The sequence below is a fragment of the Rhinolophus sinicus genome, linkage group LG07 (genome assembly GCF_036562045.2).
Source record: "Rhinolophus sinicus isolate RSC01 linkage group LG07, ASM3656204v1, whole genome shotgun sequence".
Taxonomy (NCBI): Eukaryota; Metazoa; Chordata; class Mammalia; order Chiroptera; family Rhinolophidae; genus Rhinolophus; species Rhinolophus sinicus.
The window spans coordinates 103,725,990-103,749,639 of record NC_133757.1 but is presented as its reverse complement, the minus strand read 5'-3'; the positions used below and the strand labels follow the sequence as shown (position 1 = coordinate 103,749,639).

At 36.1% G+C, this 23,650-nt stretch overlaps 1 protein-coding gene across 2 annotated transcripts in view; it reads right to left on the bottom strand.

Annotated features, from left to right (window-relative positions):
* DCHS2 (dachsous cadherin-related 2) overlaps positions 1–23,650 on the bottom strand; it is a 210,927-nt gene that overhangs the window by 37,555 nt on the left and 149,722 nt on the right. For both annotated transcript variants that reach the window (XM_074338416.1, XM_019733266.2), the window contains exons 13-14: positions 22,597–23,454; positions 1,012–1,125 (exon numbers count right to left, since the gene is read on the bottom strand). In XM_074338416.1, coding sequence (XP_074194517.1) covers positions 1,012–1,125; positions 22,597–23,454 — 972 coding nt within the window. The remainder of the gene's footprint in view (positions 1–1,011; positions 1,126–22,596; positions 23,455–23,650) is intronic.

Below are 23,650 nucleotides of genomic sequence, written 5' to 3'. Positions count from 1 at the left end.
CCTGGGCCATGTCAGGAGTGAGGTGGCTGAAAGATTTGGGAATCCTGGGAACCTTCTTTCTAAGGTTCTAATCTTAGCTCTTTTCCCAGAACCCTCAGCCACCTGGACTGCTAGAAACTTAAGGCTTCGTGACGTTTGCAATGGCCCTCTTGCCAACAGGCTTCCTGCATCACCCTGTAATCAAATAAAGGGGTACAGAGATGAAGACTTCTAGCAGATCAGCTCAGAAAGCTCCTGACCAAAGGCTGTGTGGATCAAAAAGTCATTAACACTATCCTGGACAGGAAGGGATTTGCTTAAGAAATTACCCCCTCTCAATTTTGCCCATGTGCGTGTAGTACAGATTAAATAAGGCAGTTCAATGGTAATACAGAAATCATTTAAAACATTCTTCTTGAGGTTTGACAATGAAGCAGTAGATGTGTATCTACTACATAGCTGTTAGTCGAAAAAGTGTGTTTCAAATAATCAATTGGTATTCGTTTAAAACACAATAATGGCCTCATTGAAGCTAAATTTAACACATGCTGTATTTGGAAGTAATTTCTTTACCACCATATAGAAACCTTTCCAGCTACCCCTTTCTGTTGCATTGTTGACATTCAGTGGCGAATTGGAAGAATCTGATGAAAATTCCCTAAGGCTAGACATGTGTGCTTATTTTCAATTCAAACTCTGTATCTATGATCTTCCTATTATATCTCCCATTTTCCCAAATTGATGGGTAAGCTATAAGTAGAAACCAATTTATCTTAAAAAATTCAGGAGTAGGATCAGAACTATCTAATTTGGAAATATGAAGAATTCTTAACAAGTACATGTAAATAAATAGTTTTTGATTTCCCACAATTTCTTTTCAGTTACCATAAAAAACTCTTGTTTACCTTTTAAATTATTTACCTATAACAATCTATACCTTTCAAATTTTGAGTTTCTTTTGGGGAGGTACTTATTACAAATACCATTAAATGAAGCAGGAAATAAAGTTGTTATAAGGTAGAGAAGACTTACCTGAGTCGGAGCACAGAGAAAAAACTCCATCTTCATTTCCACTAAAAATCGAATATTTAATGTTCTCTCGAATTGAGTCAAGAGCAAAAGCTTTTACAGTCACAATAGGAGTACCTATAAAATTAGGTCAAAAAAAAAAAAAAAAAAACTTTAGGAAAAGAAAATTTCAGGGAAAAACAAGAGCAAACACTGGTTATTTATTTGCCTACTAGATTTTCATTTGTTCATTCGTTCAATGATTACATAGAGAGTGTCTTCAATAAGCCAGATCCTAAGCTAACTACCCGAGATGTGTAATGACAAACCAGATAGAAAAGATTTCTGTCCTCACAGTGGTTATTAACTGATGGGAGGAGACAGACAAGAAACCATTAAACAAACACATAATCAAGGTAGATTTCAGATGTGCTAAGTACCTTGGAAAGAAATAAACAAGGTTATGTGATAGAAAACACTTCTTTTGCAGGGGAGGTGACACTCCTTTGGAGAGGCCTCAGAGGACTCCAGTGGAAACTTGAAGTATGAGGAGACATAGAAAGAGCTGGAAGAAAAGGATTCTAGGAGAAGAATAGCAATTGGAAAGGCCCTGGGCTGGGAAAGAGCTTTGCTTGGTGAAGCACAGAGAGTAGGGGAAAAGGTGGAAGGGAAAGGTAGCATCGAGGTGGGAGCAGAAGACATATCTTGTTCTAATTTCAGTGAGAAGTCATGGAAGCATTTTAAATAATGGGGTAAAATAATCTGAAGTTACTTTTAAAAGATATCATTCTGACTGTTGTGTGAAGAACAAAGAGGAGTAGGAATGGATCAGAGAGAACAATTAAGGTAATACCTCAAGAAACAATGTGGACAATATTGTCCAAGTAAGACACAATAACCTAGGATTGTGGGAGGAGAGATAGAAAGAAGCAGACAAATTAAAATTAAAGACATATTTTGACACACTTCCCTGAACATTAAGTGGATGTGGAAAAGGAGGTAACCAAAGTATAAATGTTAGAAATCCGCCTTCAACCAGTTTCCAGTATAGTTGGAAGTAAAAGCAACCCAAGTAGACAGTAATGAAGTTCTTAACTGCATGATACTAATTTGTTCAAGAATCGTTAAGGTACTGTAGCAGTCGTCCAGAGAGAACTTGAAGGAAAAAACAGAATTTGAGTTACGTGTAGGAATTAGAGGGGAAAGAAGTAAGTCATTTCAGTTTACAGGGAACAGACTGGGTACCAACATGGAAGAAGAATGAGCAATAAAGACAACAAGATAACTAGTGTGATTAGAACGAGGTTTCACTGGAAAGGTTCCCAAGAATCCATTGGGCTCCATGTTAGCACCTAGTTGTCTTCATTTGTAACATACTGTGCCTGTGCTACTCACCTTTGCTTTGCTTCCTGTTCTGCTTGGCCATTTGTCTCCTCCGATGACTGCCTGTACTATTTTTAAAGTATTTTTTGTTTAATAAACTTTATTAAGTTAAAATTTACATATAATAATATACACACGTTTTAAGTATACAGTTCTATCAGATTTGACTATATACACCTGTGTAACCACCATCATGATCTTGATACAGAATGTTTCTATCACTCCAAAATGTTCTCTTATTTCCTTTTAGTCAGTATTCTCTCACCTCTGGCCCCAGGAAATCACTGATCTTCTTTCTATAATTCTAGATTAGTTTTGCCTCTAAAATTTCATATACATGCAATCACACAGTATCTGGCTTCATTTGCTCCGCATAATTTTTTGAGAATCAGGCATGTTATTCTTTGTATCAAGAGTTCATTCTATTTTTATTGCAGAGTAGTATTCTACTGAACGAACATATCACAATTTTTTTTTTATCCATTCATCTATATATGGACATTTGGATTGTTGTTAGTTGGGGGCCATTATGATTAAAGTTGCTATAAACATTCATGTAAAAATGTGCGGACATGTTTTCATTCCTCATGGGTAAACACCTATGCTAAGTATATGTTTAACTTTATAAGAAACTGCCAAACTATTTTCCCAAGTGGGTGTGTACCATTTTATATTTCTGCCAGCAACATATGAGAATTTCAATTGCTTCTCATCCACTGGTATTGTCAGTCTTCTCAGTTTCGGGCATCTCAGTGCATGTATACTATTATCTCACTGGGGTTTTAATTTGAGTTTCCCTGATGTCTGATGATGTTGAGCATCTTTTCACATGCTTATTGCCCATTCCCCCGCCCCTTTTAAATTCATCTTTGTTTCTTTGGATTCTGTTCTCTATTTACCCACCACTTCTGAAAAACATTTTCATAGTTCTTTACTGGCCCTAACCCTCTTGTCTTAGGCCTGTAACTTATGGAATCTACTTTAGACTCCCACTCTGGCCATGACCCCTGCCTCTCCTTTTACTTTCATCCTGCCTCATAGGATGCCACCTATTTTTAAACATATGCATGTTGTACTGACTGGGAAGAGATGGGAAAGAGGTGGACTCTGTAGGAGGCACTTAAGTTGCTGAATATGCAGCAATGGGGGCCTGATCTCAGACAGTGTCAGCTAGGCACAAGAAGAAAAGTGAAAGGAAACATTTTATAAGGAAACAGGTGCTGACATGGTGTCAGAGATGAGTACAGAGCAGGGCTTACGTATTAATGCATAAACCTTTGGGTAAAAGGAAGAAGCATGGACAAATGAAGGTAATACGTGGGAGGAAGAGGCCAGAGATTGCCTGGTGTGTCTAAGGCACTCAGCTTCAGCTCATCATGGCTAGCAGGGAAAGCGGGAATTAGGATGCTTGAGATTCTTGTTTTCTTAAGAGAAGTTCAAAAATTCATATTTATTTTTCCAATTCCTATATGTCAGAAAACAATGTAATTTAGGGCAAAACAAACAAACACATGGGTTGAAAAAAATACAGCTGTATCCTGACTATAGTTCTGAGTCTGCCCATTTACCATCTCTGATAGAGAAGATGAGTCCCTACTTTTTGTTACCAGCCCTTCTAGCACTTAGATGGTGGTACTTATTTCGCACCCATGGACTTGTACTGAGCAGAGCTGAAGAGACTGGTCTCATTTCTTGAAAAGTTAGACTAAATTCTGTGAGAGTGGAGGAGGTTTTCTACGTATTTGTAGTCTATATATTTCGATACTTCTAGATTAGTTTTCCCTTTAAAATTGCATACACTTGCAAATCATACAATAGCTGTTTCCTTTTGCTTAGCATACTGTTTTGAGACACAAACATGTTGTTCTGAGTATCAAAAGTTTGTTCCTTATACACAGTAGGTGCTTAATAAGCCTGGGAAGAAGGGTAGTAATAGAGGAGACAGGGAGAGGAAGTAAGAGAGGGAGGTGGTCACTAAAGTTCTAGCCTGAGATATTAAAAAAAAAATGCTTCTCTGCCTACAGGACCCTTTTAAACCAGCAGCAACTAAAAAAAAAAATATAAAAATCACTCAATGCTATAACACATCACTGTTGGATTTGCAGTCATAGGGAAAAAAGCACCTATTCAAGCTCTCTGCTGGACCTCCTCAATAAATCCCACTACAAAGGCCCCAGGGAACAAGCATGAAACCTATGCTGCTAGAGGTTATAGTTAAAATGATCCCCAAGCCAAATTGGGACATCTTTTTTCTAGACACTTAAAAGTGTTTCATTAAAGAGAAGAGAAGAAAGAAAAGGGCCTAGAATAGACAATATTTTCCCCACCAGCATTTTCAACACTTAACACCCAAAGAAATGCCGTGAGTGCTATAAATAGTAATAGAAACATGTATGTGATGTTGTCTGCAAAACTGAAAAGTCAAGGGAAAAGGCATAAAACAGAATTTGTTATGGAGAAAGAACAGGAAAACCAAAGCCGGATATATTATGCTCTTTAAAAACACTATGTTTAACATACACTGTGATAAAGTTTAAAAACCATTTATTGAGTTTCCAAATTGTTGCTCTTTTCAAGGCAGTTATGAAATCATTTAGTGACAAAGTAAAGGATTTTAATCAATCATGGTAGAATCAAGTTACCACACCACATATGTTGAGACCTCTTTCAAATTGCTTTATAATCAGATGCTTATTTTGTTACATTTGAGGAGACATATTGTTAACATAAAAATGTTTTACATTTTTGGTAGGAATACGCCTTCACAGTAGGGCAGTATGTTTTATGCTCAATGCTCAGTCACAGTTCTGTGCTTCCGGATACAATTCGTTTTTTTAAACACAGGAAATTTTATTTCAACTGGCTTGTCATATATTTTTAAGAATGGCAGTAAAAAGAAAAGCAGCTATGCAGGCAAGAGATACAATTTTGCTGACGGCCTTTTCTTCATGGATTAGGATGCTTGTTATATGCCCATTTACAAAAGAAAACATGGAGATCACTTGCATATAAAAGGATAAAGATGAGTACAGAATTGAGTATAAGAATCACATGCGTCCTCTCTCGTAAAAGGAACAATCCTATTTTTTATTGCAAATAAAATGCTCATAATATGAATGAAATTGTAGCACAAAAAGAATTTCATTCAATGAAAATACTTCAAACTAGGTTCCAGAGTCAACAAATAGCTGCATATATTGATATATGTTCTTCCTTTGACAAAGTTTAAATTTGAGACTGCCTGAAAAAAAAGGAAATAACTGAAAGGCCTTGAGTCCTCCTAGGTCTTGTCTTACTGTGCACATTTTAAATACGAGTCTGTCTTTGGGCATATAGATGAAACTTACAATTACTTCTCATTTCACATCAAAGTAGAAATGGGAAAATATAAAAAGTAACACTGTACATTCAATTCCTATGAGATAAGTAAAACATATAGAATTTATTTTTTTATTTTACATTTTCAGGCTTTTATGAATTTCACTTTAGGTCTAACATTGTATCAAAAAGTATAAAACATGTAAAATGTTCTTGCTTTTTTTTCTTTATAAAAACATAGTTTAAAAACTAACAACACCTACAGAAGCAGTAAACTATATGTTTAAAAACAGAATCATACAACTATTAATGTTATAGGATTATAAAAATCAATAATCATGGAAATATTTAGGTAAAGTAATTATGAAAACATTTTATTCAGAGCTGTCCATTAGTAAATAATTCTAGAGTTTTATTTTTACTATTTCTAAGCAATGCAAATATTTCTTAAATTGATGATTGACGTGAGAGAAACAGATTTTTCAAGCATTTGGATGATTTTAAGTTATCTATTATCTCTTAAATGTCTGGCCACTGAATACTGAACTTATTTCAATCTTTTAAGAAGAAAAGTTAGGAGTGATATTCAGCAAGATGCATGGATAGAAAGCCCTAGACCTTCTCTCCTGTTGAAACACTGACTTAACAATAATATATGGTCCAAAAAGCCTTTATGAAGACTTCAGGTCAAAAGGGCGTGGTATAATATATTCAAAGTGCTGAAGGTGAAAACTGAAACTGCCATCAAGAGTACTATAGCCAATAAAACTGTCCTTCAAACATTAAAGAGAAATAAAGACTATCCCAGAGGACTTGATCAACATTATAAGCTAATTGGTCCTAATAGACACATACAGAAAATTCCACCCAACAATAGCAGAATACACATTCTGAAGTTATTATATATTCCCAAGTACATCCTTAAGAACACGTATTTGTGAGAAGTAGAGAAAAAGGAAACCCCGTGACTGTTGGTAGGATTGTAAACTGGTACAACCACTATGGAAAACAGTATGGAGATTCCATAAAAAATTAAAAATAGAACTACATTATGACCCAGCAATCCCACTTCTGGGTATTTATCTGAAGAAATCCAAAACACTAATTTGAAAAGATATAGGTACCCCTATGTTCACGGTAGTACCATTTACAATAGCCAAGATATGGAAACCCATCTATAGATGATTGATTAAAGAATATGTGGTACATATATACAATGGAATTTTGCTCAGCCATTAAAAAAACACACAAAACTTACCATTTGTGCAAACATGGATTGACCTAAAGGGTATTATGCTAAGTGAAATATATCAGACTGAGAAAGACAAATACCATGTTATCTCACTTATATGTGGACTCTAAAGAACAAAATAAACAAAAACCCCAAAACAGAAACAGATTCATAAATACTGATGGTTACCATATGGGAGGGGGGTTGGAGGGCTGGGTGAAAAAAATAAAGGGATTAAGAAGGACAAATTGGTAGTTACAAAATAGTCGTAGGAATGTAAAGTATAGTATAGGGAATATAGTCAATAATACTGTAATAACTATAATGTAGTGCCAGGTGGGTACTAGACTAATTGGGAGATCACCTCATAAATTGTATAAATGTCTAACCACTATGCTGTGCACCTGAAACTAATATAAAATAATATTGAATGTCAACAGTAATTGAAAAAAAAAAAAAAAAAAAAAAAAGAACACATGGAATATTCTCCAGGATAAATCACAGAACTAGTATTAAATTTAAGAAGATTAAAGTCATACCAAGTACCTTTTCTGACTACAATGAAATGAAACTAGAAATCAATAGCAAAGTTAAATTGGAAATTTTACAAATGCATGGAAATTAAATAACACACTCTTGAACAGTTAATAGATCAAAGAAATATAAAGGAAAATTAGGTGATTATTTTGGACAAATGAAACAAAACACAACATACCAAAACATGTATCAGCAAAACCAGTACTAAGAAGAAATGCTATAGCAATAAATGCCTATGTTAAAAAAAAGAAAGAACAAAAATCTGCAAATCAACACTGTAAACTTACACCTCAAGGATCTAGAAAAAGAGGAATAAATTAAAAACAAAGTTAGCAGAAAGAAGGAAATAGTAAAGATTAGAACAGAAATAAATGAAATAGAGTGTAATAAAACAGGACAAACAAATAAACGAAAGTAAAAGTTGTTTTTCTAAAGATCAACAGAATCGACAAATCCTTAGCTACATAAATAAAAAAATGTCAAGACTCAAATAACTAAAATCAGAAATGAAAAAGGAGACACTATAACTGATGCCATAGAAATAAAAATTATCATAAGAGATGACTATGAACAATTACATGCCAACAAATTAGGTAACCTAGAAAAACCTGATATATTTCTAGAAACATGTACCCTACCAAAAGTGAGTTATAAAGAAAGAAAAAGTCTCAACAGATATAGAATTGGTAAGGAGATTGAATTGTAACCAATAAACGGGACCAGATAGCTTCACTGGAGAATTCTACCAAACGGTTAAAGTATAGATACCAATCTTTCTCAAACTCTTCCAAAAATTTAAAGAGGAGACAACACTTCCAAACTTATTTTATGAGGCCAACATTACTCTCATACCTAAACTAAAATGCAACTCTACAAGAAAAGAAAACTACAGACCAATGTCCTTGATGAATATAAATGCAAAGATCCTCCACAAAATACTAGCAAACTGAATTCAACATGACACTAAAAGGTTCATATGCCATAAATAGATGGGATTTATCCCTGGGATACAATGATGGTTTAATATAATTGATCACATGTTGTTCAACATATCAATCAATGTTATATACCACATTAACAGAATAAAGAATAAATATCATATGGTTGTCTCAATACACGCAGAAAAGGCATTTGACAAAATTTAACACCCTTTCATAATAAACTAGTAATATAAGGAAATTACCACAACACAATAAAGGTCATATATGAAGAGCCTGTAGCTAGCATCCTACTCAATGATGAAGAACGGAAAGCTTTTCCACTAAGATCAGGATGCCCACTCTCCCCACATCTGGAAATCCTAGCTAGAGAAATTAAGCTTTGAAATTAAAGGCAGCAAAATAAAAAAAGAATAAATAAAATGATCTCTGTTGTCAGATGATATAATCTTATATGTAGGAGACCCTATAGATTACACACACACACACACACACACACACACACACACACACACAGTTAGAACTAATTAATGAATTCAGCAAAATTGCAGGACACAAAATCAACACGCAAAAATCAGTTGAATTTCTATGCACTAACAATGCATAATCTGAGAAAAAAATTCTGAAAATAATACCATTCACAATAGTATCAAAAAAATTAGAAATAAACTTCACCAAGAAGGCAAACTTCACCAAGAAATAAACTTCACCAAGTTTAGAAATAAACTTCACTAAAAACTAAAAAGCGTTGCTGAAAGAAGTTAAAGAAGACACACAAAGACACCCTGTGTTCACAGAGTGGAGACTTAGTATTGTTAAAATGTCCACACCACCCTCAATAATCTACAGATTCAATGCAATCCCTATCAAAATCCAATGGCATCTTTTGCAGAAATAGAAAAAAGAACCTTAAAATTCATATGGAATCTCAAAGTACTCCAAACAATGAACACAATCTTGGGAAAGAAAAACAAAGATGGAGGCCTCACACTTCCCAACTTCAAAACATATTACAAAGCTACAATCAAAATAGTATAATACGGGCATAAAAATAGATATATAGACCAATGGAACAGAACAGAGTTTCCAGAGATAAACCTCATGCACATTTTCAAATGACCTTTCACAAGGGTGTCAAAGCTACACAATGGGAAAAGAAGAGTCTCTTTAACAAATAGTATTAGGAAAACAAGATATCCACATTCAAAAGAATATATTTGGACCTTTACCGTGTACTGTATTCAAAACTTAACTCAAAATGGATTAAAGACCTAAATGTTAAGAACTGAAATTATAAATCTCCTAGAAGAAAACACAGGGGAAGGCTTCATGAATTTGTATGTGGCAATTATTTCTTAGATATGACAGCAAATGTACATGCAACAACAACAAAGAAAGATGAATGGGATTACATCAAATTGAAAAACTTTTACACAGCAAAAGCAAAATCAACAGAGTGAAAAGGCAACATAGGGAATGGGAGAAAATATTTGCAAACCATATATCTGATATGGGGTTAATCTCCAAAATATATAAGGTACCCCTAACGACTCAATAGCAAAAAGAAAACAAAAAGCCCAATTAAAAAAGGAACAAAGGACTTGAATAAACATTTCTCCAAGAAGACATACAAATGGCCAACAGGTATATGAAAAGATGCTCAACTTCACTAACAATCAGAGAAATGCAAATCAAACCCACAATGAGATATCACCTTACGCACATTAGGATGGCTACTATAAGTAAATAAATAACAAAACAGAAAATAACAGGGGTTGGGGAGGACATGGAGAAATTGGAAGCCTTGCACACTGTTGACGCAAATGTAAAAGGGTGCAGCCTCTGTGGAGGTTCCTTTAAAAATTAAAATTAGAACTATCATACACTCTAGCAGTCCCACTTCTGGGTATATCTCCAAAGAACTGAAAACAGAATCTCAAAGAGTTATTTGCACATCCATGTTCATTGCAACATTATTTACAATAGCCAAGAAGTGGAAGCAACCTAAATGTCCTTCAATGGATACAATGGATAAAGAAAAGTGGTATGTACATACAATGGAACATCATTCAGCCTTAAAAAAATCCTGTCATATGCTACAACACTGATGAACCTTGAGGACCTTATGTGAATAAGCCAGTCACAGAAAGACAGATACTATATGATTCCACTTATATGGGTATCTAAACCTTTTGAAGCAGAAAGTAGAATGGTGGTTGCTATGAGCTGGAGAGAGTAGAAAGAGTTACAGTTCAAAGAGTATACATAGAGTTTCAATTTTGAGAGATAAAGAAGTTCTGGAAATCCATTGTACTAGGATGGGCATACCCTTAACACTACCATACTGTCTGTGCTCTTAAAAGTGGTTAAGATGATACATTTTATGTTATGTGTTTCTTACCACAATAAAAATACCAAAGGACAAAAGCTGTTTTTTTTCCCCTCCCACCTTCCCATCAGCAAAAATGACTAAAACTTTCCAAAAACTTCACCCCTGGGATCAGACGAAGTATAGAAATGCTCAATATGAATCATTTTCCAAAATTTATGAATAGGTGAAAACATGTCTTAAAATGCAAATGGTACACAATCTGGAGCATATTTTCTTTAGTCAACACCTAAGCAAATAATAAAGCCATTAAAGTGCTTATTTATTTTTATGAGCTTTAGCAAAAGAAAGATGTGGAAGAAAACCAATATAGAATTGATACATGCAATGAGAAGGAAACAAATTGATCCTGGATTATATTTTGAGTGGGATTATAGATTTTCGTGGGCAAGTTTTTCTAAAGGAGTGATCATGTATAAATGGCTGCATTTAATCATTTAAAAATGCACTCATAACAACTTTGAGAAAGACACGTGATAAAACAACCCCTGATGTTCTTACTGCCTCTCTAATTTTGTGATTTATGGAGGATGACATTTAAAACATGAGCTTGAGAATTTGCAGTGTTACTTCAGTGTTGGATCAGCCCACGAACATGAAGCTGCTCATCTCCCCTCATTTTCCAGCCATTCTCTGCCTAGTCTGCATCCCCAGGTCGATCACCAGACTTCAGAGTCCCTGAATTTCCAAGTACGTCCTTTTTCTCCTTCCTAGTGCCTGGAACCCCAGAGACAGCCAGAGTCCAAGGCCTGCACATGTTCAGAAAGGAAGGTTGCACAATTTTTCTATATGAGTGATTCTCAAATTTGGTTATGAGATATGTGGCACATTTCCAGTTCAAGAAACAAAGCAAATGTCTCCCCCCACACACACAAAAAAATCTTAAAAGTATTTTCCACTTAGATTAAAGAAATGCCTTTTAAGATGTTTTTAGCTGCCACATAATTTGTACTATCATATTCTACTTTAATGATTCTATCTGATTGTACATTAGCTCTTCAGGGAGACAATATTGCTATCCTCAAAACAATCTGAAACTGGGTTCAACATCCACAAACAATAGATGCTAATTAAAAATGAAAAGAAAGGAAATCCTGTTACGTGTGAGTGTTTTATTCTAGTTTTGACTTAAATATAAGTGAAAGTTCTTTGTAAACGTTGAAGCGTTATAAATCAGAAAAGTCCAAATCTCTTCCAGCTTTCAAAAACAAAACAAAATACCACACTGATCTTCAGGGCCCTTCAAGCTATCATCAAATTCCTTCCTTTCAGGAATTGTGCCCCCATCCTTGGCTTGCGTGCAGAATTACATAGGGGCTTCCTCCAATTCACAATGTCTGGTCTATCTTCAAAGATTCTCATTTAATTGGTTGAGGGCTGGATATCCATGCATTAGGAATTTTTGAAAGCTCCCCACATGTCTCTATGTGCAGCCCGGGTAGGCAATCTAAATAATTAACAGGCCCCATCGAAGCTGTCTTTGCAGCACTTGTGCAGTACATTCCCATGTGTCTTTGCCCACTACAGTGACTTTATTCAGGCCCTGGTCATTTTTCATGTGCATTACCACAGTCCCCTCTTGATTTACCTCTCACTCCTTTTGCCATCCTTCACAAGGCATCCAAAGAGATCTTCTACAATATTAAAGTTGTTCTGTCACTCTTTTGCTAATTTCAAGGCCATCCATGTCTCTGTTTCAGCGTGTCACTGGAAAGTTCATGAGAGCCTCTGTCAAGCTATTTCAGGTTTGCTGTGTCAGATGGTAAAGTTACCACACACTCTTGAGTCCCCACGCCTTTGCACGAGCCATTTCTCCTGCCTGGAACTAAGTGTCTTCTCCACCTTTCTGTGCCTGGTTCTATTCTCATTTAGGCAAAGTATAACGGTGAAGTGATGTCAACAAATGTTTGGTGAACACCTACTGGGATCAAGCTTTTTCTGGCCCTGTGAGCCACAGTGGGGAGCTTCTCCCAGGTTTTTTTTTCTGCACTTTCATCTCCATGTCTTCCCCCTTACAACTGTTGGTAATAATCATGGCAAAACACCTTAGATATTATGAAGTGCTCATTGAATCATGAAGTGTTTTGTTAATGAATAGATGAAATAGACGTTCAAGGCTCTTAACCAGGCAGACCATCTGTGTCCTATGCCTATAAAAATTTGAATATTGAGCGTATAATATTGAGCATACAGTTAACATTTAATAGGAAGTGTGGTAGGGAAGGATAGAAAAATGAGGGGCATCTCAAGAACAGAGATCAGAGTATCCTTTAAGAGTTAAAAATGAATGAAGCAGAGTTACAGTTTTACACAGCACAATTTAAGAGGAGGAAAATAAAATTTGTTTTTTTAAATATTTTTATGGGTGATGTAATGTTCCTTATGAGCCTCACCCTGATGGACAATAGAAAGAAACCCGACCTTCTTAAACATGCCATTTAATGTCATGATCTCTTCCCCTTAAACAGTACTTTCAGGTGACTTACTGTTTTTCAAGAACATGCTCAATGTTTGAGATTCAGGCCCTCCTCCCCTGTGCTGCTCATCTGTAAGATGACACAGGTGGGGGACGGGGGGGTCAGGGGGAACATGCAGTGATGAGGTGGGATCTTTGCGCACTGTGCACTGGCTCTTAGATTTGTCCCTGGTCAATGAGTCCGGACTGTCACATCAGCATGTTTAGGCTCAGAACTCCACCCTGCTGACCTAGTCCTGCATCTGTTTTTGATGCCACAGACCCTTTGGAGGTTCACCCAACCCTGCACTCAGGCTGTCTACAATACAGATTTGGGGATGGGCTAATCTCATCCCTTGCAATAGTGGTTCCCATGGCAGGCCTGATGGCCTGTACTCTGTGTTAATCTCTGTCCTCAAGTGGGAATGCTGGGGCTATCGGATGTCTTCTAGGCCTTGTGAGAGCCAGAGATGGGACACTCACTTGTGCCTTCTCTTTACCTACACACATTGCTCATTTTACTCTGCTGCCACTTGTCCTGTTAGCCTAAGGCTCTCCTGTGAAGCACGATATCCTCCCAGCATTCCAAAGTGTCCTCTGCTATTAGCGTTTCCTTCAGTCTACCTTATTGGCCCCCTCCAGGATTCTAGCTTCAGGAAAGAAAGGTACCAGGATGCTCCTGGATGACCACTTGTTTCCTATACCAAGCCCCCCCACCCCTTCCAGCAACTAGAAGGGATGGGCTTTGTTTTCTTTCCATGTGGCAGACTTCCTTATGAGTGCTCTTTGTTTGTAGTAGGACTACCTATTTTGTTTTTCAAAGGCAGAATATTTTTTCTTGCATTTTGCTGTAATTACCCTAATGCTATCCAAAACAAGTAGATATCTTTGCAAAATAGGTGGAAGATCTTATACACAGACAATAGAGGAAATATAGTTCAAAAATACTAACCCTAAGGAGAAGAACAAAGTGCAGGACTGATACTACACAAGAGTTATATAAAGCTATAGTAATCAAGACAGTGTGGTACTGGTGACAGAATAGGGAGCCCAGAAATAGGCCCACATAGTCAGCTGATCTATGACAAAAGAGCAAAGGTAATTCAATGGGGGCAAACATAGTCTTTTTAAGAAATGATGCTGGAACAACTGGACACTCACATGCAAAAAAAAAAAAAAGAACCTATAAACAGACCTCACACCTTTCAAAAAATTAACTAAAAATGTTTCACAGATCTAAATGTAAAATAAAAAACTATAAAACTCCAATAAGATAACATAGGAGAAAACCTAGATGACGTTGTGGTATGGTGATGATTTTTTTAGCTACAATACCAAAGACACAATCCATGAAAGAAATAATTGATAAGATGGATTTTATCAAAATTTAAAATGTCTACTCTGAAAAAGACAATGCCAAGAGAATGAGAAGACAAGCCATAGACTGGGAGAAAATATTCGCGGAAGACACATCTGATAAAAAATAATTTTCTAAAATATACAAAGAACTCTTAAAATTTAACAAGAAAACAAACAACCTAATTAAAAAATGAGCCAGACCTTAAAAGACACCTCACCAAAGAAGATACACAGAATAAAAATAAGCATAAAAAGGTGACATCCTATGTCACCAGGGAAATGCAAATGAAAACAGCAATGAGCTACCACTGCACACTTACTGGACTGGCAAAAATCCAGAACACCGACAACAGCAAATTTTGACAAGGCTGTGGAGCAAGAACTCTCCATCATTGCGGTGGGAATGCAGAATTATACGGCCAATTTGGAAGACAGTTTGGCCGCGTCTTAAAATATTAAACATACTCTTACCATAAGAGTCAGCAATCACAATCCTTGGAATTTACCCGAAGGAATTAAAAACTTATGTCTACACAAAAACCTGTATGTGGCTTTTTTATAGTAGCTTTATCCATAATTGCCCAAACTTGGAAGCAACTAAGATACCCTTCAGTAGATGAATGGATAAATACACTGTGCTACATCCAGACAATGATACATTATTCAGTGCTAAAGAGGAATGAGTTATCAAGACATGAAAAGACGTGGAAGAAACATACATGCATACTATTAAGTGAAAGAAGCCAACCTGAGAAGGCTATACATTGTATGAATCCAATTATATGACATTCTGGAAAAGGCAAAACTATGGAGACAGTAAAAAGATCAGTGGTTATCAGAGTTGGGGGCAGAAGTGAGGGAGGGATGAACAGGCAGAGCACAGAGATCTTTTAGGATAGTGAAACTACTCTGTATGATACTGTAATGATGGATCCGTGCCATTATACATTTGTCCAAACCCACAGAATGTACACCACCAAGGGTGAACCCTAGTGGACACTATGGACCTCGGGTGATTACGACGTATCAGTGTAGGTCCATCAGTTGTAACAAATGGACACTCCGCTGCAAGGTGCTGATAATAGGGGAGGCTGTGCATGCGTGGCAGTAAGGGGTACATGGAAAATTTCTGTATCTTTCTCTCAACTTTGCTGTGAACCTAAACTTTGGAAAAATGAAGTCTTTAAAACACACAATTAACTCTGTTACACTGTAAACAGCATAATGGTTCAGAAAAATTAGGCAAAATCAGAAACAAAATCATAAAGAAACAGAATTACTCCTGGGGAGAGGCCTTGACTGAGGTGTCAAGACCCTTAAAGAGAAAAATGTGTAAATCAAAAGGAAGTTGATGAGCAATGGAAGCCCAGACAGTCATGAAGGCATCACAAACTCCTACCAGGCAGTGCTGTGAGAGCTCTCTGAGGAAAGAGTAACATAGGCTGATGACATTCAATACTGGAAATACATTCTGCCCAAACTGTTTATGTTTAGCAAGCAACTTTCTGATTACAATTTGGCTTCCTATTTCTTTTTTTCTTAGAAAGAAACTGCTGATCATCGTGACATGACTACTACAATCACATGGCAATCATAGTTCTTCATATGAATGAAAGAACTAGCGTTTTGTTTTATATACGCACATGTCTCTTTCCTATTGGTTGTTAAGTCCCAGCCCAGGGGAGGAACTCCCTGATTTGTTAGTAAAATGAGGTCTTGAGCCTGTGTGACTGAGTCTCAGGTGGGGGTTAATTCCCAAAGATGAAAACGGCCTTGTAAGGTGTTTGTCATCTTCCAAGAAAATTTGACCTTCCCAAAGGCCTTTCTCCTTCTTTGTCCTCCAGAGCTACCTTAGAATCACAGGTAAGGTGATGGAATTCAATATTGTTGTAAATGGCTAGTTAAATGGTACTCATTCTAATGAATTTCATTCCAAATATGGGGTTGGCCTTAAATAATGAAGTAGGAATGACAAATAATGTTTGCTCCCATTTTCATAAAAATTTATGTACTGGGCCCTGTTCCAAAGTCATGGATGACACAGACACCACTTCCATAGTTATGGGAACTCTGTCACCTTGGAAAGTATAATTCTTATCTGGTTTGAAGACAAAATGGAACAGAATGGAATGGGAGGATTTTAAAAACTACAAGTACTTTATTGCTGCTATATAATTGTTAAGTAATAATGGGTTGCTCTGGTTAGAATTTGTACCCAGCTAACTTTATAGAATTCAATTAAGGGTTTGGCCCAGGAGAAGGATAACAATAATACAAGAAAAACAATGGCATGCACTGGTACGACCTCATTTAATCCTTACAGCATCCCTATGAGATAATCCTTATCATTTCCACTTTAAGAAGGAGAATTTGCCCATTGTGAGGAGAGTGGCTACGCTAATTCCTATCACAGTTTCCATCCTCCACATACACGTGCCCAGCCTTCTCGAAAAGAGGAGCCAGAATCCACTGGATCAATTGCCAAAGGGCCGGAAGAATGGGTTTTCTTCCAAATATCAAGATCTAATTTACGTATGATACAATATTAAATATATTTTAGTAGTTAGGATACCCCTAATGGTCATCATGTTTTAATTTTATTTCAACTCTTTCAAAGTCTGAGTACTTACTTTTAATCAGGATATCAGTACAATTCATAATTTCAATTTTCCCCTCCTTATAATTCAGAGAATTGCATGAAGTTGTGAACAGTCCACACTGGGGACGATGGTTGCTGATTCATCCTAATCAGGATAACCAAACCATTGGGAGTGAAACAGAAACAAATAAAAGCTGGCTTCTAGAAGGTTCATTTAAATTCTTTAATGGATTGAAACATCATGGACAACCAAGTGGTTTATCTTTCACTTCAAAAAGATTGAGAACAATTAGATTCCCTCTCACCTGGGTTGAAAAAGAATACTAGTAAGAGTAAAGAGTGAAGAATCACTGGGACTTCAGCTTTTCTTCACACGGTTATATGACCAGCCTCTCTCTTATAGGCAACTGGTACTCTTGACAATGACTATTTCTATGAATAAGCCAACATTTCAAAACTGACTGTTAAGGAGTTTTTACCTACCAAAGGGTTACTTTTAAAATGGAAACTATATCTCAGACAAGAAAAACTAATGGAGTTCATCACCACCAAACCACTATTATAAGAAATGCTAAAGGAACTTCTTTAAGAAAAATTAAGAAATTAAAAAATATGAATAAGAAAATATCACAAAGAAAAAAATTCTTACTGACAAAGGCAAACATATAAGAAAAGCAATGGATCGACCAACACTAAAGCTAGTACAAAGGTTAAAGGGCACAAGTAGAAAGATCATGTGTAATTACAACAGTATATCAAGGGATACACACAAATACACACACACACATACACACACACACACACACACACGAAGTAAAAAAATAATGACAAAAGCACAAACATGGAAGGTGAAGTAAACACGGTAGTGATTTTAGAATGCATTCGACTTAAGTGACCATCCACTTCAACTAGGTTGTTACAGACATAGCTTGGTCTACATGAAGCACATAAGAACTGCAAACCCAAATCTACGAGAGAGACACAAGACATAGAGAGAAAGGAAGTCAAATACAACTCTACAGAAAGTCATCGATATACAAAAGAAGAGCAAGAAAACAAAAAAGCATAGAGAACTACAAAAACAATTGGAGAACGATTAATAAAATGGAAATAACTACATGTCTATCAGTAATTACTGTAAACGTAAATGGATTGAATGTTCTAATCAAAAGACCAATGGATAAAGAATGGTACATATATACAATGGAATATCACTTGGCCATAAAATAGAATGAAATTTTACCATTTGCGACAACATGGATAGACCTAGGTATAATGCTAAGTGAAATGCACCAGATAGAGAAAGGCAAATAGCATATAATTGCACTTACATGTGCAATCTAAAAAAAAACAAAGTAGATAAACAACACAGAAACAAACTCATAGATACAGAGAACACACTGATGGTTTCCAGATGGGTTGGGGGCCTGAATGAAAAGAGTGAAGGGATTAAGAAGTACACACTGGCAGTTACAAAATAGTCAAGGAAATGTAAAGTACAATTTATGGAATGTAGTCAATAATATTGTAATAACTATATATGGTGTCAGGTAGGTGCAAGAGTTATCACTTTGGAAGTTATACAAATGTCTAACCACTATGCTGTACACCAGAAACAAATATAATATTGAATGTTAACTGTGTGATTGAAAAATAAAATAAATGGAAACTATGTATTGAACTACATATTGTTTTAAACAGCTGACGTTAAGTTTAATGTTAATAGATGAATGCAATGCTAATCAAAACTCAAACTGTGGGCTTTCTAAGAAAGAAATGTTAAACAAATACAAATAAATTGGAGTCATTTGTTTTAACATTTTTATTTTCTTAAAAGAACATCTAGATGTTAAAATCAGTTTAGTGGGATGAAAATTCATGGTAATACAAGAAAATAATTCACTGGGAATGTCAAGTGGTGCCTACTGATAGGATGCTTGAGTAATCCACAGACAATTTAAGCTTCCAACAGACACATTTTTCATTTGAAGATAAAATTAAAATTTCAGGCATGTTTTGGAAAGAAAGAATGCTAGAAGTTATAAAATGCTATTAAATAATTTATTTCAAGGGTATTTTAGCACTGATCAGTGACCTTATAATCTTTTAAAACCACTGGAATTCAAAAGCGAAAGAAGAAAATTACAGTCTGGTGCCTCTAATATGATCTGGCAGTCTGTCCTGAATTCATCTTCCAAGCAAAGCTTTGGTTATCTTCAAATGTCAATCAATATTTTATGTTCCTTGTCATTGTTTTTAAAAGGGCCTGAGAAATCCTGCTCACCCGATGTAGGTTGGCTGCATCCAGTGAGATTCAACACCCTTCTTGACTGTCATCCTTCCTATCCCTCTTTCTCCTTCCTGCTATATGCTGGAGCTGTTGGTTTACCTTGTAAATTAGACTTCATGCGGTTCACACATGTCATAGTTAGTCTTCAAAGTGACATCCCAACCCACTGCTTCAGATGTCTTGAAACGTATCCCTACCTGGATGTTTATGGATACCATATGCTTGTAATACTGCCAGAAGTATTTCTAGCCTTCCTTATGTGTAAGATTTAATAAATAGAGTGTTAAGTTCTATTAAAAAGATAAGTCCATTTTAATTCGGTAATTCTAAATACAAGAGGACTAAGAAGGAAAACTGATCAGAGGTCAAAGAAAAAACAATGACGCAGATAGTGGAATGAAGGATTCCCATCTATATATTCATCAGCTTTTCTGACCGAATCTTAAACAGGAGGCCCACCTGCAGAGGTAAGAACATAATTTGGTCTTGATTGTCTTCTGCCCTAACTTTTTATCTCAGGTTACTCTTAACCATAATGATTAATCCCAACTGTGATTGGGAGTAGATGGAAGGTATACAGATTTGACAAGATGCTGCCTGAGTGACGGGAAACAGGCTAAAATCAAGGTCATTTCCTCCTGTAATGGCTGCCTCCTATCAACAGAGTGAATCTGTGACATACAAATGAATGGCACCCTGCAAAGCAAAAACAGATGCAAATTTTCCCCTTCCACAGCAGTTTTTATTAGTTATTTTAAATCATTTATGAATTCAACCAGAAATATTATTATACTTATTAATCCATAACTTAATTTCATATTGAAATGTTTTCTTTGGGTGCCTTTTATTTAACTTTGATTCTGCAAACAAATTGATCCTGGGTGAATTGAGAAAGAATATCTTAACAATTAGCAAATGCCTTAGATATACTACTTAATCTTTAGAAATTTCATTCACTAATGTAAAAAATTGTGATTGCAGTAATGGCTTCCATGACAATTCTTTTGAGGAATAATATATGTAATGTATATTGCCCCACAAAACTTGTATTGGGTGTGAATATTCACTAGTAGTGGTTGGAAACCCTATTATGTGAAGTATAAATGAACAAACTACAGAAGGGAAAATCATTTCAAGTCAAAGTCCTCCCAACGGTCTACAAGGCCCTGCATGATCTCTGAGTCCTCTATGTCATTTTCTCCTATTCTCCCTCTTGCTTACTCTGTTTCAGTCCTGCAGGCCTCTTTGCTATCCTCTGAACGAACCAGGCCGGATCCCACTAGATTTTCTTTTTTTTCTGAAATGCTTTGCCCCCAAATATACAAATGCCTACCTCCTCTATTTAAGTCTTTGCCCAAATGATGCCTGATTTTACCTGCTGTTTAATACTGCAACTTACTCCCAATTCCCTCTTACTCTGCTCTGCTTTTACTTTATTCAATAGCTCTTATCACCATCTAACATATACTATACATTAGTTATTTATTATTTGTGTTATCTCTCTATATCTTTGCTGGAATGAAGTCTCACAAGAAAAAGCATGTTTGTGTTTTAGTTCACTAACATATCCCAATAGAAAAGTCTGTGGCACATAATACTCAATAAAAAAAAAAGTGTGTTGAAGGAGCAAATAAAATATCTGAAGAGTGATTGTATACAACAGCACAATGCTTCAGAAGGCAGAATTAAGATTCATAATTCTGGATAGACATAAAGGGGCAGATCTGTGTTCAATATACAAATGACTTTCCAAAGGAAGGGGTTTTTCAACTTTGTCATGCAATCAAATCACCCACAGAGCTTGTTAAAAAACAAATGTCCTGATCCCAGATCTAAGCAGAGCCTGGAAGAACTGGGAAGCAGAACCTGTAGAATTGGGTGATGTTTTACACCCAGGTTCAGAAACCACTGTTCTAAACTTGTAATCACTGAAATATTCAAGTAGAGACTGAAAGACCACATGTTACAGATATTTAGGGAGAAATGTCTGTATCTGTACTTCAGGCAAAGGCAGGGCTCAAAGATTCTATGATTTTATCAGATCAATTTCTAGATTGATTAGTAAATTGTATTTTGTGCTATATTATTTAGAAAATGCTGACTTTACTTTCCATCAGCCTTTGTTGTTTGGTTGGGATGTATGCCTCTTAAGAGGAATAGAAATATAGTTCTAAGTATCTCATATTAACGTTTAACTCTTACACGGAAGTCTCATTACACATAAGAATATAGGTTGGAAATTTCTGACTTATTTTAGAAGTCACTATTATTTCATTTAATGAAGATAATAGCAATTCACTCTTAATTATATTTAGAATCAATAACAGGACTTCTGAGTAAGCAACCCATGGGATAACCATAATTCAAAAGAGGGTTGAAGTCAGGTTAATAGTCTGCAACTGAGAGCAACCCTAATTTAATAGTCAATATTAAGCTGAATATTCTCTTTTCATATAGAAGGCAGTATATAACATAAAACATATTTTCACTATGAAATAAGCAAATCAATTTCAGAAAAATGCCGGTTGCCTTTTAAGTGGTGGTTTATGTAGGTATAAAGTGAAATTGAATCATGATAAAATGACAAATGAAAACAAAAAGTGACGTGAGCAAAAAAACAGCACTCACGAGTCCTTTAGCAACCAAACTCTTCCTCTTCTAAACCCTTGAGTACATTTGCTTTGCCCGCTGGTTGGATGGAAGGATCAGAAGACTCATTTCTCTGTTCTCCAGTTGGATAGAATTACCTACATTGAATTTCTTTCCATTCACAACTATCTACAAAGAATACTTTTCTTTTGCATAGAAAGATATTTTAAATTAATCTGTTTGGTAGGGTTTTTTTTTTATGTTTACCATTATGGCATAAATTTGTGTGGAAATTATTTAAAAACAATTAGCAATATAAGGAAAAATAGTCACGTGTGTGTGTTTTACTGTATTTGAGTATATTTGTCTGACACATTGGATGAAAATTAGCATACCAAGAATTGGTTAGATTAACAAATTTATAATTGAATCTACAATAGCTCTTTTACTGTATAATCCTTAGTTTTAAGCATTTTTGTCAAAATGGGTACAATATACAAAAAACTCAAAGGGACACTTACCTGCCTCACAATTTTCAGTCACAATCCCTTTATACAGATGGTGGCTGAAGGAAATTTTTACATCTTCTCCTTCCATGTGAATGACCAAGAGACCAACGGTTGTCCTAGCTGGGACCCCTTGGTCCATAACTTTTACCTGCAGCCAGATCGGAAAGTATTCTGAAGATGGGTTTTGCTGAAGTTGAATTTCTCCTGTATATTTATCAATAGAAAACATTGACTGGGTCTCCACAAAACTAAAAATAACAGTTCCATTGGGCCCCGAGTCTGGGTCACTGGCTCTCAGAATGGCAGTCGTCTGGTTTGTAGGTAACGGAGGGGAAAGAAAAATATCAAAGGGATTCTGTTCCCAAATTGGATCATTGTCATTTACATCAGTGATGTGCACTTCTATAGTTACTGTGGTGCTTCGTGAGCCCTGGATGCTACAGTCTCTGGCCACAGCCCTAAATGTATGCTGAGATCTGGCTTCTCGGTCGAGGGTCTGGCCAGTTCTCAAAATCCCCGCCACAGGATCAATGGTGAAGGCACCAGAAGCCTCATCTGTCAGGAAGTACTCAGTTTGCCCATTCAGGCCTTCATCCGTGTCCACAGCAGACAGCACCAGCACCACTGTTCCCACTTGAGCATCTTCTCTCACGGAGGACTGGTAATGAAGCGTGGGAAAGGAAGGGCTGTGGTCATTGTCGTCCATAACACGAACTCGCAACTGCACGACAGAGCTCCTAGGTGGATCCCCCAGGTCAGAGCACAGGATGACAAGGACAAAATGGTTGACCTGCTCCCGGTCCAAAGCACACGTGGTTGAGAGTTCTCCTGATGTTTCATTAACAGCAAAGTATTCATCAGTATTTCCATCTATTAAAGAAACAGTCAAAATTCATTTAAATTGAAAAATTAGCAGCTTTGGCTATACATACATATATATATTTATAAATGTATACACACACACACACACATATACACATATATTCATTCATTCAACAAATATTTATCTCCTGATTATTACATCACAGCACTTTTGTAAGTACTAAGGATATAACAGTGACATAAT